Source organism: Piliocolobus tephrosceles, chromosome 9 (genome assembly GCF_002776525.5).
Source record: "Piliocolobus tephrosceles isolate RC106 chromosome 9, ASM277652v3, whole genome shotgun sequence".
Taxonomy (NCBI): domain Eukaryota; kingdom Metazoa; phylum Chordata; class Mammalia; order Primates; family Cercopithecidae; genus Piliocolobus; species Piliocolobus tephrosceles.
The window spans coordinates 69,514,915-69,532,264 of NC_045442.1; the positions used below are offsets into that span (position 1 = coordinate 69,514,915).

A 17,350-nucleotide genomic window follows, 5' to 3' on the forward strand; every position below is an offset into this window, starting at 1 on the left:
CTCAATGAAGATAAACCTAATGTACCACAAGTGCAATGGGGGGAAACCTTTTTCTCATAGTTGAGCTGGGATGGCATTCTGGACCCCATTTTTAACATGAGAAATGTAGCTTCAAAACAAACAATAAAAATATATTTAAAATAATTATTATTTAAAATGTTAAAATGTTGCACAATATCATCTGATGTGTTACTTTAGTCAATGTGTAACACGCTCTTCCTTAGTTCACTTCAGTGAACACTAGGAAGAGAAAGGATTGGAGTGGGGTATGGTATATTTAGTATTTATTTATTTACTTATTTTTGAGACAGAGTTTCGCTCTTGTCTCTTGGGCTGGAGTGCAATGGTGCAATCTTGGCTCACTGCAACCCCCGGCTCCCGGATTCAAGCTATTCTCCTGCCTCAGCCTCCCAAGTAGCTGGGATTACAGGCACCCACCACTATGCCCAGCCATATTTAGTTTTTATTAGTTTGTGATAGTTAAGTTCTCAAATAAGAACTCTACTACACCATTCTCCTAATTCCTCCCTTGGTCACTGGAGAGGGAACAGTATGAAACTACTTCCATTGTTTTTACTTGGATAGGGTAAGATATAGTAAGGGCATCTCTCTGCTGCATGCAATAAAAAAGAAGAATCCAGAGACCTAGATGATAAAAACATGGTCAATATATGGAGCTCTCTGTAGAGAAGACTTTTTTTTTTGCTTTTAATGGTGAATTTTATGATATATAGATAATACTTGATTTATTTTAGGAGGAATATGAGAATCATTTTAAGAAACATTTCATCTTAGCAATAGATTTATCAGCTATGTTAAATATCAAACCAATTAATTAAAACAAGTACAGTATCAGGTATGAAATGTCCAAAATAGGCAAATCCATAGAGACAGAAAGTAGACTAGTGGTTTCTAGGGGCTGGAAGTAGAAGGGAATGAGAGACTATTAGTGAGTATGGGGTTTCTAATATTCTAGAATTGGATGGTGGTGGTGGTTGCACAATTTTGTAAATATACTAAAAACCACTGAATTGTATTAAGGGTAAATTTTTTGGTATGTGACTTATATTTCAATATAGCTGTTATTTACAAGTAAATGAGTTCTATATCTTGCTTCAGGTACATACATACATGCAAAAATTCACTGACTGTACACTCAAGATTTGTGCACTTAACCATATGCATGTTACGCCACATTAAAAAAATTGAAAAGAAAAAGTGAATGAGTTATCAAATCCAAATTTGTCTGCCTGAAATTTTGATCTGAGGATGAATAGCAGTAAGGAAGACATTTAAATATTTAGAATTACTCCAAGGGTATATTGTGGTAGGCTATGTCCTTAGCACAAAGTATGTGAATTTCATCTCAAAGTTGTCTAGAGGTTAGATTCTACCCTGCCGAGTTCAAAACCTGTGTGTAACTCACAGCTGAGATCACAAAGACTTGTGCCAAGAGGGCCACAATTCTCATGTAGGAGAAGTCAATCTGTAAAACTTGTAATGAAGAAACATTTTTACCAAATGAGTAATCTAAACTAGAAATGAACAGAATCATATTCAATATTTATTTAAAAAGAGAAAAGAGAAGCTAAATGTGCTGGTTAATTTTTCGTTGGCTTACTTGTTGGTCTGTGATCGATGCTGTCAGGCAGCTGCACTCCCATGCTTTGTAAAAGATTGGAAGCGGGTCCTGCCAGGCCAGCTTGGGAGCTATAGGATTCCAATATATTTGAAACCAGGTTCAGGTCTACATCTACTGGTGCCATAACAGATTCTCCTGTATCAGAATCTTCCTCATCTGAATTGTTGTCAGTAGTCTGGGATACAGGTTCCTTATTCATGGAGGGAAAAGAAAATTATGGGAATAATATGTCATTAGGTTGCATGGTGGTTACAATAAAAAGATAACTAAGCCACAATGTAAATTTGCATTCCAAATTAAAAAGGAAACTTCTTATCCTTGGTGATATAACTGAAAAATGAAGTCTAATAAGTTATATAGCTTAGCACAGATATTAACATTTGGTTCTAAAGATTATAACATACTTCTCTCCAGGAAAGATTCCTGCAAATCGAATAAATCGCATGTCTATTTTGAAATAGCTCAAGGGCTAACAGAATTAAGACAGTACATTTATAACTTGTCTAAGAGTCTTAAAAGAAAGAAACATAAAAGTGAATATTAAATGAAATAATAATGTAAATTTTCTTCAAAATGAAAGAAGAGAGTGTTCCTTTCTTTCCCCCCAGTGAAAAAGCTTAAAAATGAAAACACAAGGCTTTGTGGTTGCAACCACAAAGACTCTAAATTGTTAGTTGGGCTTCTGATTCCACAAGCTGGGGAAAGGATCTGAAAGATTACAGCTCGATAGACTTTTATGTCCTTGCCACCCAAAGTGTAGTCCATGGAGCAGCAGAATCTCCATCGCTTGGGGCTTACTAGAAATGGAAAATCTCAGCTGGGAGTGGTGGCTCATGCCTGTAATCCCAGCACTTTGGGAGGCTGAGGTGGGTGGATCACTTGAGGTCAGGAGTTTGAGAGACCAGCCTGGCCAACTGTCTCTACTAAAAATACAAAAATTAGCCAGGCATGGCGGTGCACACCTGTAGTCCCAGCTACTTCAGAGGCTGAGGCAGGAGAATCGCTTAAACGCAGAAGGCAGAGGGTGCAGTAAGCCAAGATGGCACCACTGCACTCCAGCCTGGGTGACAGAGGAAGACTCCATCTCAAATTTAAAAAAATAATAATAATAATAATAAAATAAAACAAAGTGATTAAAAAAAAAAAAGGAAAATCTCAGGCTTCATCCCAGGCCTACTTAATCAGAATCTATGTTGTAACATGATCCTTTGGTTTATATTCACATTAAAATTTAAGAAATACTGCTTTAGATAAATCTAATGTATGGTTTCTACTAGATTTTGACAATTCTGGAAGTTTATAGTTTTAAAAGTGGTTTAGATGACCAAAGCAAGGGGAATTAACATTAATTAAAGGCCTATTGTAGGTTTTTCTGCTAATTTGGTTCTCATGTTAATTCTATGATATGAGGATTACTGGTTTTTAGATACATTGACAGTGGACAGCTGAGGTAGACTTCAAACCCTCACCCATAAGATTCCAGGGTCCTTGCTCTTTCCATAATGCCTCTGTTTAGGATTAGACAGTGATGGCATTAAAAACTAGGATGAAAACATAAATGGAAAGTGAATTCTAAATTTGGCTCTAAATTAGGGAAACGTACAAAATAAACTGTCAAAACTGGAAAGTTATTTGGATGTTTAAGATCCTTTCTATTTATTTACTTATGTTATTTCATGTTTTAATCCACTGTGGCCCAAGGCACAGTCTCAAAAGGTCTTGAGAACATGTGCCCTCTCTTTTAAAATCCATTTAAGCTGTAGTTTTTTTTAACTACTTTTGAAGAAAAATCTATTCAAGAAGTTGTAGTGTACAATCGCATTCTAATTTGAGCATATTATATAACCTTTTATTTTAAATCCTGATAGATAACATAGAATAAGTAATATAATGAAGCTTATGTTTAGGAAAATTAAGTCTATGATCTGTTATCCTACAGGAGTTATGAAAACAATTAACATTCTTATTTATTTCAAATCTCACACACCAAAAAAAGAAAAACTATGATAAAATATGGTTTTAGCTATCTGACATACTAGACTCAGAAAGAGAAAAAGGTTAAAAACACACATACCACTTGCTTCCTAGTGGTGAAACTTTTGCCGATGCAGGTGTGTGCTAGTTCCTGGTCCATCTGGGCCATATATGACTTGAGATTATCAAGAGTTCCTTTCAGAGAAGCCTCTTCACCAGGTTCGTGTGTTTCAAAGTCATCATCACTATCTAAACATTCAAATTCTTCGTCATCCAGATCATCAGAATCTGACTCATGAGGCCTTGGCCCTACACACACCCCAAGAAAGAAAGAGCCACTTGGTAATTATTATTATTATTACTTTTTAGTTACTACACATCTCAAAATAATCAGAATGTTACCCACAGAAAAAGACACATAGTCTACTTCACAAAAATCCCTTTTACGAATGGTAATGCTGGCAGATATGTGTGCATTTAATGTTGTAGAAAAGCGTACAGGCTGAGTCAAAGATTTAGCTTTAAAAAAAGTGAATTCAGGCCGGGCGCAGTGGCTCAAGCCTGTAATCCCAGCACTTTGGGAGGCCGAGATGGGCGGATTACGAGGTCCAGAGATCGAGACCATCCTGGCTAACTCGGTGAAACCCCGTCTCTACTAAAAGAAATACAAAAAACTAGCCGGGCGAGGTGGCGGGCGCCTGTAGTCCCAGCTACTCAGGAGGCTGAGGCAGGAGAATGGCATAAACCCGGGAGGCGGAGCTTGCAGTGAGCTGAGATCCGGCCACTGCACTCCAGCCTGGGCGACAGAGCAAGACTCCGTCTCAAAAAAAAAAAAAAAAAGTGAATTCAATTAATTAAAATATTTTTCTTAAAAAATTTAAAAACTACCTAATAACTGAATACATTTTGATGTAAACATTCAAGCCATACAAGTATTGTCTCAAATCTCACTCTCTTCCCAGAGGTAAGCATCTTTTAGCAGTTTCTGGGTATCCCGATCTTTATCTCTACAGTTCTGTACATATATACATATTATAATGATTTTTTAATTGAGTTATCTTTTTCTTATTGATTTGTAAGTACAGTAATTCTAAAAAAAAAACAATATAATATGGGAGCCAAGGTAAAACCTTATTTAAACACACAGCATTCGGTCACTCTCAAATATTTAATGAGGCCAGGCGCAGTGGCTCACACCTATAATCCCAGCACTTTAGGAGGCCGAGGCAGGCAGATCACGAGGTCAGGAGATCAAGACCACCCTGGCTAACATGGTGAAACCCCATCTCTACTAAAAATACAAAAAAATTAGCTGGGCGTGGTGGTGGGCACCTGTAGTCCTGGCTACTTGGGAGGCTGAGGCAGGAGAATGGCGTGAACCCGGGAGGCGGAGCTTGCAGTGAGCCGAGATCGCGCCACTGCACTCCAGCCTGGGCGACAGAGCGAGACTCTGTCTCAAATAAAAAAAAAAAAATTTAATGAGCAGCTACTATACATGTCAAGCACTGACCTAGGAAGCCTCTACAAAATTATTCATGGGTAGTAACTCATGGTTGAAAGCAACTCAAAACCAGGAAGAGAAAGCAAATATTTTGGCTTCTGAGATATCTAATAACCCAATGCTCTAGCAACAGCCATACGACTTACAGTTTCAAAATTAAAGTCAACATCACACCATTACTTACCTAAAATCTTATCAAAATAATTAAGAAAATAATCTGCATCAAAAGTGATTGGAGCTTCAGAAGGTTCTCTGCAATATTAAAGGACAAAGACAATTTATTCTAAATACAACTGTTTGAAACTTTTCTAAAGTGGTGCCATTCTTAGGAAAGCTACCAAAGATAGAATTTCTAAGGAGGCACAGCAAGAGAAATTGTAGTTTAAGTTTTAAAAATCCTTGAGTTTATTGGCCTTGCAGGACAACAGAACTGGGTAAGTCTGATAAATGAAAAATAAAAATAGCATCTTGTTTATGTACATTTAGCTTATGCTGATTTAGGGACCTACCCACTCTCTAGCCCCAATAAGATATCTAGCATTAGCAAAACCATTATTTATTTGAGTTATTTTAAATAAAGCCTGTTCTTTTAAGAACTAAAGCTTAAAAAATAAACAAGAACATATCTTCCCTTATCCCTGCTTTCTTAAAGAGAGAATACCAAATATAAATTTAGATCTTTCATCAGGTTCAAGAATATCAACACTAATAATTATATATGTGATACACAAGTAACAATTATTATTACTATTATTATTATTATTTTTTGCTCTCTCTGTAGCCCAGGCTGCAGTGCTGTGGTGCGATCTCGGCTCACTGCCAGCTCCGCCTCCCAGGTTCATGCCATTCTCCTGCCTCAGCCTCCCAAGTAGCTGGGATTACGGTCGTGTGCCACCATGCCCAGCTAATTTTTGTATTTTTAGTAGAGATGGGGTTTCACCATGCTGGCCAGGCTGGTTTTGAACTCCTGACCTCGTGATCCACCCGCCTTGGCCTCCTAAAGTACGGGGATTACAGGTGTGAGCCACCGCACCCGGCCTACAAGTAATAATTCTATCTACCTGTTTTTCCTGTTACTTGCCAAATGTAATTTCACATTTCTATTATTATTTCTGCCTTTGAGTTTTCAGTATCCAATCTGTTTGCAGGGTGGGAGATCAGAGGTCTGAACTTGTTGAAAGCTAAATGTTGAGCCCATAAAGCTACTAAAGAGTAAAGTATATGGTTTCCCTGTGTGGTTCTGGATGATGGTTTTTAGGGTGATCTTTCTGGCTTATTTCAAGGATTGCAAAGGATGAGACTTCTAGAAATCTGACTTCAGATAAATAAGTTATCACCATACTAGGCACAAAAAAGAAAGAAATCTGTACAACTCATTTACTCAAAAAAAAAAAAAAGTGGAAATGGCAATGACTATGACTTCAACATTTGGGTTCTAACTATTTTTTTTTTTCTTTTTCTTTTTTTTTTTTTTTTTTTGAGGCGGAGTCTCGCTCTGTCGCCCAGACTGTAGTGCAGTGGCCGGATCTCAGCTCATTGCAAGCTCCGCCTCCCAGGTTTACGCCATTCTCCTGCCTCAGCCTCCCGAGTAGCTGGGACTACAGGCGCCCGCCACCGCGCCCGGCTAGTTTTTTGTATTTTTTAGTAGAGACGGGGTTTCACCATGTTAGCCAGGATGGTCTCGATCTCCTGACCTCATGATCCGCCCGTCTCGGCCTCCCAAAGTGCTGGGATTACAGGCTTGAGCCACCGCGCCCGGCCGGGTTCTAACTATTTATATATTTATACTTTAACACAAATTACTGAGGCAGCTCTGCTCCCTTGTGGGTTGAGACTTTGGATATGAAAGCTTTCATGCTCTCTGAGACTTGAGTTAAATCATAGTTCTGCTCCTTCTCCTCCTTGGAAATAGACTCTGATTCTTTTTTGCCAGCAGCTTCCTGCAGCAGCTGGTCCAGCTGATCTGGTGAGAGATGTAACCACTGGTCATCTGAAAAAGAAGAAAGCATAATATTGCCATTCTACATTCACATGATAAGTCCGCTTAGGAGAGGATCCTGTGAGACTTAGTAGAACATTTTAATTTTTTTTTTTTAACCCTTCCACTGTATCCTGGTCCATCACTTACCATCCTCTGGAGGAAGATTAGCTTCTTCTTTCTTAAGGTCTTCTATATCAAATGGTATTGTCTGTAATAAGGTTAAGATTTCTTCACCAGGGCTCATAGCAAGAGAACTATGAAAAATAAAAAACATGAGTATTTCTTCATAAGAGAACCTAGAATAGTAATCATAAATATTTAAAGTTGGAAGGGATTAGCTAGTCTAATTTGGGGAGTTTTTTTTTTTTTTTTTTGAGATGGGGTTTCATTGTTGCCCAAAATGGACTCGAACTCCTGGGTTCAAGTGATCTTCCCCCTTCAGCCTCCCAAATAGCAGGCACTACAAGCACATGCCAAAACACCTGGCTCTAATTTGTTTGTTTGTTTGTTTTTGACAGAGTCTTACTCTGCCACCCAGGGTGGAATGCAGTGGCATGACCTCGGCTCACTGCAACCTCTGCCTCCTGGGTTGAAGCAGTTATCATGCCTCAACCTCCCAAGTAGCTGAGACTACAGGCATACGCCACCACGCCCGGCTAATTTTTGTATTTTCAGTAAAGATGGGGTTTCACCATATTGGCCAGGTTGGTCTCGAACTCCTGACCTCGTGATCCCCCTGCCTCGGCCTCCCAAAGTGCTGGGATTACAGACATGAGCCACTGCGCCCAGCCTTCTAATTTGTTTTTAAGCACATTTTTAGGTTACAGATCCCTTTTTCTCAAAAAAAAAAACTTTTGCCAGGAACTCTAAAATATAGAAGGGCTCAAAGAAAAATGGCCTTGATTAAAGTGGAGGATAGGCCAGGCGCGGTGGCTCACGCCTGTAATCCCAGCACTTTGGGAGGCCAAGGAGGGGAGATCACTTGAGGTCAGGAGTTCACTTGGCCAACATGGTGAAACCCCGTCTCTACTAAAAATACAAAAATTAGCTGGGCATTGTGGCACACGCCTGTAATCCCAGCTACTCGGGAGGCTGAGGCAGGAGAATTGCTTGAACCCGGGAGGTAGAAGTTGCAGTGAGCCACCCAAGCATGGGCAACAGAACAAGACTCCGTCTCAATAAATAAATAAAATAAAATAAAAATAAATCAAGTGGAGGATAGAGGCTCAGAGATCTACACAATTTGCCTTCCCTTTTGGCTCTGAAGCAGGCTCCATGGAATATCATTATGAAGCCACTGATCTAGTATAATTCTTTCTATACATATATGTATAGACAGGGTCTATATGTATACATATATATGTACATAGAAAGTTGTATTATATTAATAGTACATATACATATAAAATACGTACTAAAAATACATAAAGACATACATATAATATATATATTTTATATATAAAGAAAAGAAGATCCAGAAGTATCAATTAAAATTTATCTAGCATGTATTAAATGCTATGCTAACACTTTAAATACATTTTCTTATTGAGTCCTCTCATCACTATTATAGAAGGTAATAATCCTGTTTTACAGATGAGAAAACCAGAGCCTAGGGAAGTTCTATAACTTTTGCAAAGTCTGTACTACCCAGGAGGCAGAGGTTGCAGTGAGCCAAGATCATGCCATTGCACTCCAAGCTGGGCGACAAGAGAAAGACTCCATTGGGTGGGGGCTGTGGCTCTCGCCTGTAATCCCAGCACTTTGGGAGGCCGAGGCGGGCGGATCACGAGGTCAGGAGATCGAGACCATCCTGGCTAACATGGTGAAACCCTGTCTCTACTAAAAAAAAAAAAAAAAGAAAAAAAAGCCGGGTGTGGTGGCGGGTGCCTGTAGTCCCAGCTACTTGGGAGGCTGAGGCAGGAGAATGGCATGAACCTGGGAGGTGGAGCTTGCAGTGAGATGGGATCACGCCACTGCACTCCAGCCTGGGCGACACAGTGAGACTCCATCTCAAAAAAAAAAAAAAAAAAGAGCAAGACACAGTCAAAAAAAAAAAAATCCTCATTCTTTAAGACTTAACTCAAATACCTCCTCCCTGAAGCCTTCCAGTATCTTTCTTTTTTTAACTTCTCTGCTTCAACCTTTGTGAAAGTTTATTACCTTCTCACTATGATTCTCTTTAGTATTTGATATTCCACAATGATTTTTATTTTGCCTTTTGTTATGATTATTTGGGTTATTCTTTTCTCCCTCCTAGTAATGTTTACATATTAATAATACAGAGTAGAGACAGTTCCCCATCACCTACGTGATTTTGCAAGAGATGCAAATGTTTATTCAATTAAAGCAAGTCCTTTATACAACTTGATTTGGTCCATTCTTAATAGTTCAGACAGGGTGCCGTCAATTTATATAACAAATCATGTCGCCATTATGTCACTCACTCAACATATAAGTATCTCTGTGCATAGTTTCTTTTTTTTCTTTTTCTAAGACAGGGTCTCACTCTATCGCCTAGGCTAGAGTGCATGGCATGATCACAGCTCACTGCAGCCTTGACTCTTGGGCTCAAGCAATCTTCCTACCTCAGTAAGTAGCTGGGATTACAGGCATGAGCCACTGTGCCTGGCCATTTGTTTGTTTATTTTTAATTTGAGTAGCTGGGATTACAGGTGCCCACCACCTCATCCGGCTAATTTTTTGTACTTGTAGCAGAGATGGGGTTTCACCATGTTGGCCAGGTTAGTCTCGAACTCCTGACCTCAGGTGATTCGCCCACCTCGGTCTCCCAAAGTGCTGGGATTACAGGCGTGAGCCACTGCGCCCGGCCTATTTATTAATTTTTAATTGACAAAAAAGGGTAGAGGTTTATCATGTAACTTAAAAATATTGTAGAGATGTAATCCCAGCACTTTGGGAGGCTGAGGAGGGCAGATCACAAGGCCAGGAGATTGAGACCATCCTGGCCAACATGGTGAAACCCTGTCTCTGCTAAAATACAAAAAAGATTAGCCGGGTATGGTGGCATGCGCCTGTAGTCCCAGCTACTCGGGAGGCTGAGGCAGGGGCATCGCTTGAACTGGGGAGGCAGAGGCTGCGGTGAGCCGAGATCGCGCTACTAAACTCCAGCCTGGCGATAGAAAGACTCCATCTCAAAAAAAAAAAAAAATATTGTAGCGAAAGCTAATGTTTTCTTTGACAACCACTGCCACCCATCCCAATCCGTTGTCTTGTTCCCCAGAGGTGACTGCTTTCTCAAGTACACTTCAGCGCTTTTCTCTCTCTGTGTGTGTGTGTGTGTGTGTGTGTATATATATATATATATATATGTTTCTATTTCTTGTATTTGCTGTCTGTCCTTTCGCTGGAATGTTATTCCCCTAAATACTTGAATGCCTCACTCCTTCACTTCATTCAGGTCCCTTCTCAAAGAAAACTTCCTTAGAAAGGCCTAAGGAAGTTTAATCTTCTAGAAGATTAAACTTATCTATCTAGAAGAGCAGTCTCTACCCCTGTATCCCCACTCACTGCTTTTTCTTCATAGCGCTTATGACCATCTAACATTACATAATGGCTTGCGGTCTTTCTCCTACATTAGCATGTGAGCTCCATAAGGATGAGGACACTTTGGGTTCATTTATTATATTCCCAATGCCTGGAATAGGACCTGGCACATAGGAGGCACTCAATAAATATTTGTTGAATAAATGAATATATATGTATCTATAAATAATGTATAGTTTTGTTTTGTTTTGAGACAGAGTCTTGCTCTGTCACCTAGGCTGGAGCGCAGTGGCACAATGTCGGCTCACTGCAACCTCCGCCTCCAGGGTTCATGCGATTCTCCTGCCTCAGCCTCCTGAGCAGCTGGGACTACAGGTGCATGCCACCATGCCCAGCTAATTTTTGAATTTTTAGTAGAGACAGGGTTTCACCATATTGGCCAGGCTGGTCTTGAACTCCTGACCTCATAATCCACCTGTGTTGGCCTCCCAAAATGCTGGCATTACAGGCGTGAGACACTGCGCCCAGACTGTATTTTGTGTATTTAAAATTTTTATATGTGTAACATCCACATGGTATGTATTTTATTCTTTTTCATTTTAATTTTTAATTTTTGTGGGTACATAGTAGGTGTATATATTTACAGGATATATGTTTTGATACAGGCATGTAATGTGAAATAAGCACATCATGGAGAATGGAGTATCCATCCTCTCAAGCATTTATCCTTCAAGTTACAAACAATCCAATTACACTCTATGTTAAATGTATAATTAAGTTATTATTGACTATAGTCACCCTGTTGTGCTATCAAATAGTAGGTCTTATTCATTCATTCTATTTTTTTTGTACCCATTACCGTACGTATTTATAACTTGCTTTTTTTTTTTTTTCACTGACATTGTTTTTGAAATCTATTCATTTAGATCAGTGGTTCCCAACCAGGGAAAATTTTGCCCCCTAGGTACATCTGGCAATGTCTGGAGACATTTTTGGTTGTCATTATTGGGGGATGAGAGAGAAGTGCTATTGGTATTTACTGGATAGAGGCCAGGGATGCTGTTAAATGTCCTATGAAGCGCAAGCCAGTCCCTCACAACAAATTATCAGATCTAAAATGTCAGTAGCACTGAGGTTGAAAAATCCTAAATCAGATATATGTAAATATAGTTAATCTCTGGGTAACTACTAGATAGGCTGTCATATAAATAAACTGCAATTCATTTATCCATTATTGATGGATACTTTGGTTGCTTGTAATTTTTCACTATTACAGTCTCTAATAAATTGGGAGAAAGTCTATGATATTATATGTAGGAGCTAAAAACAATTCCGAACTGAGAGATGGAGAGCAGAATAATGGTTGGCTGGTTTCTGTGGCTCACACTTGTAATCCTGGAACTTTGAGAAGCCAAGGCAGGAGGATCTCTTAAATCTAGGAGGTCAAGACTGCAATGAGCTATGACTGTACCATTGTACTCCAGCCTGGGCAACACAGTGAGACTCTGTAAAAATAATAATAATAAAATAAAAAAAGGTAGAATGATGGTTACCAGAGGCTGGGAAGGGTAGCAGAGTGTGGGGGGAAGAGAGGAAATAATTAATGGTTACAAAAATTAGTTAAATAGAAGGAATAAGAGCTAGTGTTTGCTGCTCTGCCTATGGAATAGCCATTCTTTATTCCTTTACTTTCTTAATAAACGTACTTTCACTTTACTCTGTGGACTCGCCCCAAATGCTTTCTTGCATGAGATCCAAGAACCCTCTCATGGGGTCTGCATCTGGACCCCTTTTTAGTAACATCTTCCTGGCAAATCCCAAAAAAGATTTTAAAAAAAATTAAAAAGAGCTAGTGGGTGGATCACCTGAGGTCAGGAGTTTGAGACCAGTCTGGCCAACATGGTGAAACCCTGTCTCTACTAAAAATACAAAAATTAGCCAGACATGGTGGTACATGCCTATAGTCCTAATTACTTGGGAGGCTGAGGCAGGAGAATCACTTCAACCCAGGAGATGGAGGACTGCACTCCAGCCTGGGCGACTAAGTAAGGCTCTGTCTAAAAAAATAAAAATAAAAAATAATAACAATAAATGAAAAAAAGTGAAAATGAAAGGTAAATCTAAAATAAAAGTCTACGATATTAATTCAGCTATTTTTAAAAAACCACAAACATTGGGAATTCAACAACAGGTCTGGAGGGAGATGGAAGTTTGGTTTTAAACTGTTTAAAATTTATCCTGGTGTACAGAATGGAAGCCTCTCCTACAACATAAATTAAAATGTTGGAGGACATTTAAGCTACTTGTAATTTTTTCCCCAACAGTAAAAAACAGTTGAGTAAATTATGGGGGTATATCCATTTGCTGGAATATTGTGCAGCTTTTTTTTTTTTTGAGACGGAGTCTTGCTCTGTCACCACGTGTAGTCTCAGCTCACAGCAACCTCTGCCTCCTGGGTTCAAGCAATTCTCCTGCCTCAGCCTCCCAAGTAGCTGGGACTACTGGCGCGTGCCATCGTGCCCGGCTAATTTTTGTATTTTTAGTAGATACAAGGTTTCACCATGTTGACCAGGATGGTCTCGATCTCTTGACCTCGTGATCCACCTGCCTTGGCCTCCCAAAGTACTGGGACTACAGGTGTGAGCCACCATGCCTGGCCATATTGTGCAGCTTTTAAAAATTATGTTTATAAAGACTTTGTTTAATGCCATGGAAAATGTGATATCATAATGAGTAAAATTACACAGAGGAGGATGCAAAATTTCTTTCGTTGTTTTTTTTCTTTTTTGAGGCAGAGTCTCACTCTGTCATCCAGGCTGGAGTGCAGTGGTGTGATCACCCAGGAGGTGGAGGCTGCCAGCCTGTGTGGCAGAGTGAGACTCGGTTTCAAAACAATAAACAAATAAGAATAACAAATAAATAATAAATAAAAAATAAAAAGAACTACCTAAATACCAATCTTTGTAGTAGGAGTCTTAACAATAACTCACCTTTCTGGCCGGTTTACTGAGAGCTGGAAGTAATTCTCTGCCATTTCTAGCCTTTCCCGGTACTGAGCAGAACCTTCTATCAGTCCCTTAAAAAAAAAAATGGTCTTCAGAACATTACTCACAAGTTGTCATGAAAAAAATGTGTTCACCAGCGACTTTCAGGCAGGCAGCAAATAGTCTACTACTCAGGAATCACATGTCCCAAGTCCTAGGCCCTGATTTGTCATTAATGGGCCTGTCTGAGCTCCAATTTCTTCAAATGAGGGGACTCGGCTAGATGTAGTGATTCCTAATCTTTTTCACCATTAAGGGCCTATTTCCAGTTTGGAGAGTTTTCTACCATTTTCTTTTAAGATATAATTGGCTGGGTGTGATGGTTCACACCTATAATCCCAACACTTTGGGAGGATGAGGTGGGCAGACTGCTTGAGCTCAGGAGTTCAAGACCAGCCTGGGCGACACGGTAAGACCCTGCCTCTATGGGGGAAAAAAAAAAAAAGTTAAAGATACAACTGATTAACTAGTAATTCACAAAACAAAGTACAGAAAGTTTGTCAAGTAGAATAAAAAATGGCAAAATCCCACCATTACTATCATTTGTGTTTTCTAAATGCATATTTATAGTGATAGTCATACTTAGTATTTTACATTTTTTAAGAATATACTGGCTGGGCACTGTGGTTCATGCCTATAATCCCAGTACCTTGGGAGGTGAGCTGGGAGGAGGATCACTTGAGGACATGAGTTTGAGACCAGGCTGGGCAACATAGCAAGACTTTGACTCTATTAAAAAGAAAAAAAAAAATCATTAGCCAGGCATGGTGACACATGCCTATAGTCTCAGCTATTTGACAGGCTGAGGCAGGAGGATCACTTGAGTCAAGGAGTTCAAGGCTGCAGTGAGCTATGATCCTACCACAACAATCTGGCTTGCATGACAGAGCAAGACCCTGTACAACAACAATAACAACAACACTAATAGCCGGGCATGGTGGCTCATGCCTGTAATCCCAGCACTTTGGGAGGCCAAGGCAGATGGATCACCTGAGGTCAGGAGTTTGACACCAGCCTGGCCAACATGGTGAAACCCCATCTCTACTAAAAATACAAAAATTGGCTAGGTGTGGTGGTGTGTGCCTGTAATTCCAGCTACTCAGGAGGCTGAGGCTGAGGAGAATCCCTTGAACCTAGGAGGCAGAGGTTGTAGTGAGCCGAGATTGTGCCTTTGCACTCCAGCCTGGGAGGCAAGAGCAAAACTCCGTCTCAAAAAAAGAAAAAAACAAAAATAAAAACAAAAACCACCATATATATGCTATAATATCTTAAGTAGTTTTTGTATTGCTATGCCATCTTTATCATCATATTCTTAGGGACTTTTCTCCTTCTTGGATATTTCCTTTAAAAAGATTATTCAAAGTGAAGGTTCCAAGTTTGAACCTTTCTATACCTCTTGGAAGACACTACCAAATTACTTTCCAATTAAGATTCTACCAATTTGCAATGTTGCCAGCAAGGTATAGGAGTATTATTTTTACCATACTCTTGACAGCACAGAGTATCATTCATATCCTTTTGTACATAAATGAAAGACATTCTTCATTACTGTGTTCATATGTGTACCTTTACTACTTGTGAAGTTGAATATTTTAAGAGAAATTTACTAGATATCTTTTAATAATTTTTAAAATCCACACCTTTGCTAATTTTCCTATCTGGTGTTTTCGTGTTTGCATTATCAAGTTTTTGCAAGTTGTTTTATCTGGTACAAACAATCACTTTCATCATTTAGTACCAACAGTACTAGTTTTTCTCTAATGCTGGAAACAGTTCATAGACACCTCCTTCATTAGCACCTGAATACCACTGAACTAGAAAGGTCTGCTTTAACTCTAGCTTCCATAATTATGTCACACATTTAAATACGGACTATAGGACTTTAAGTCACTGGCTTGATTTTCCCTGGATTGTATACTTACAAACAAATACTTTCCAAGTCCTACCTTAAAGTAATCATTCTTTTTCAGACTTGCAAGGAAACTGGCCCAGAGCGGTGAGGCAGTCACAAGAGATTTCTTGCAATCAGAAAAATGTGGGCTACATTTGGAGCATAAGATCTCAAATCCATGAGCCTAGATGAGACAGGTAGAATTTTTGTTACTAAGTTCCTTTTTTTTCCATATCTTATTATAACACATTACTTTCTTTCCATTGAGCCACACTCTAGAACTAAGTGACTGGATACATGGGCATTTGGACAATTATAACACTTTTTGAATTTTATGAAAAATATAAACTTATTCCCAAGTTTCTCAATCATTATAGATTACTAAAAAATAAAAGGAAAGAAAATGATATGCAACAAAGATTCCTGTTCTCTTCAAAGAGATTCCTTTTCCTGCTAATTACAAAACCAGAAATTTACATTTATTGTTTGATTATGAAAAGGGTTACAAAAGGTTTCTTGTCCAATAGAAATTATACATAAATTGAACATGATCTCAGACACAGTAAAGGGAGGAAATCACTTCATTCTAAAAGTCCTTTGATTAAAAAAATATAATAGATGCACATGGCTAAATGTGATGATCAGGGAGCTTCCCTGATTAAGCTAGAGAACACCGTTACCAACTTCTTGCACATCCTTTCAGAAGTAACCTACACACTGAAGTAGGTATATGTGTGCCTCTCTGTATGCATAGCTTTCTACTCCACCCCTTTTGTTGCTCAATGGACACATACACACTATTCTACACCTTGCTTTTTACACTTAACCATATACCTTTAAGATCACTTACATGAGCACACACAAATTCATCCATCTTACTTCATGGCTAAAGCATAATTTATCTATTCCCCTACTAATGGACATTTAAGTAGTTTCTAATCTCTTGCTACTATGAACAATGCTGTCATGAGTATGCTCCATATATGTCCTTGTATATATGTAAAATACATAGAGAATCATTTTCTACAAGTGAAAATGCTGATCAAAAAGGTTTGTGCATTTTAAATGTTGATGGATACAGATGGTCCCCAACTTATGATGGTTTGACTTAACACTTTTTTGACTTTATGATGATATGAAAGCAATATGCATTCAGTAGAAACCTTACTTATAATTTTTGTCTTTCGCAGGCTAGCAATATGCATACTCTCTCATGATGCTGGATACACAGTGACAGCAAGCTGCAGTTGGCAATGTGATCACAAAGGCAATCAACCAATACTGTACTCTACAGTATACTGTATTCAATAAATTACAAGACATATTCAACAGTTAATTATAAAATAGGCTTCGTGTTAGATGATTTTTCCCAACTGTATGCTAATATAAGTACTCTGAGCCTATTTAAGGTAGGCTAGGCGAAGCTATGATGTTTGGTGGGTTGGATGTATTAAATATATTTTTGTGCGGCCGGGCGCGGTGGCTCAAGCCTGTAATCCCAGCACTTTGGGAGGCCGAGACGGGCGGATCACGAGGTCAGGAGATTGAGACCATCCTGGCTAACACGGTGAAACCCCGTCTCTACTAAAAAATACAAAAAACTAGCCGGGCGAGGTGGCGGGCGCCTGTAGTCTCAGCTACTCGGGAGGCTGAGGCAGGAGAATGGCAAAAACCCGGGAGGCGGAGCTTGCAGTGAGCTGAGATCCGGCCACAGCACTCCAGCCCGGGCTACAGAGTGAGACTCCGTCTCAAAAAAACTTGTGATATTTTCCATCTTTGATTGGTTTATCAGGAAGTAACCCCACTGTAAGTC

General features: G+C 39.2%; 1 protein-coding gene across 1 annotated transcript in view; it reads right to left on the minus strand.

The window, feature by feature from the left end:
- Positions 1-1,542: 1,542 nt before the first annotated feature.
- Positions 1,543-17,350, minus strand: part of ECD (ecdysoneless cell cycle regulator) — a 33,693-nt gene continuing 17,885 nt past the window's right edge. Inside the window, exons 8-14 of the mRNA XM_023204971.2 lie at positions 15,593-15,721; positions 13,593-13,678; positions 7,246-7,352; positions 6,921-7,107; positions 5,302-5,369; positions 3,717-3,925; positions 1,543-1,832 (exon numbers count right to left, since the gene is read on the minus strand). Of these exons, the coding sequence (XP_023060739.1) occupies positions 1,602-1,832; positions 3,717-3,925; positions 5,302-5,369; positions 6,921-7,107; positions 7,246-7,352; positions 13,593-13,678; positions 15,593-15,721 (1,017 nt within the window). The 3' untranslated portion in view covers positions 1,543-1,601. The remainder of the gene's footprint in view (positions 1,833-3,716; positions 3,926-5,301; positions 5,370-6,920; positions 7,108-7,245; positions 7,353-13,592; positions 13,679-15,592; positions 15,722-17,350) is intronic.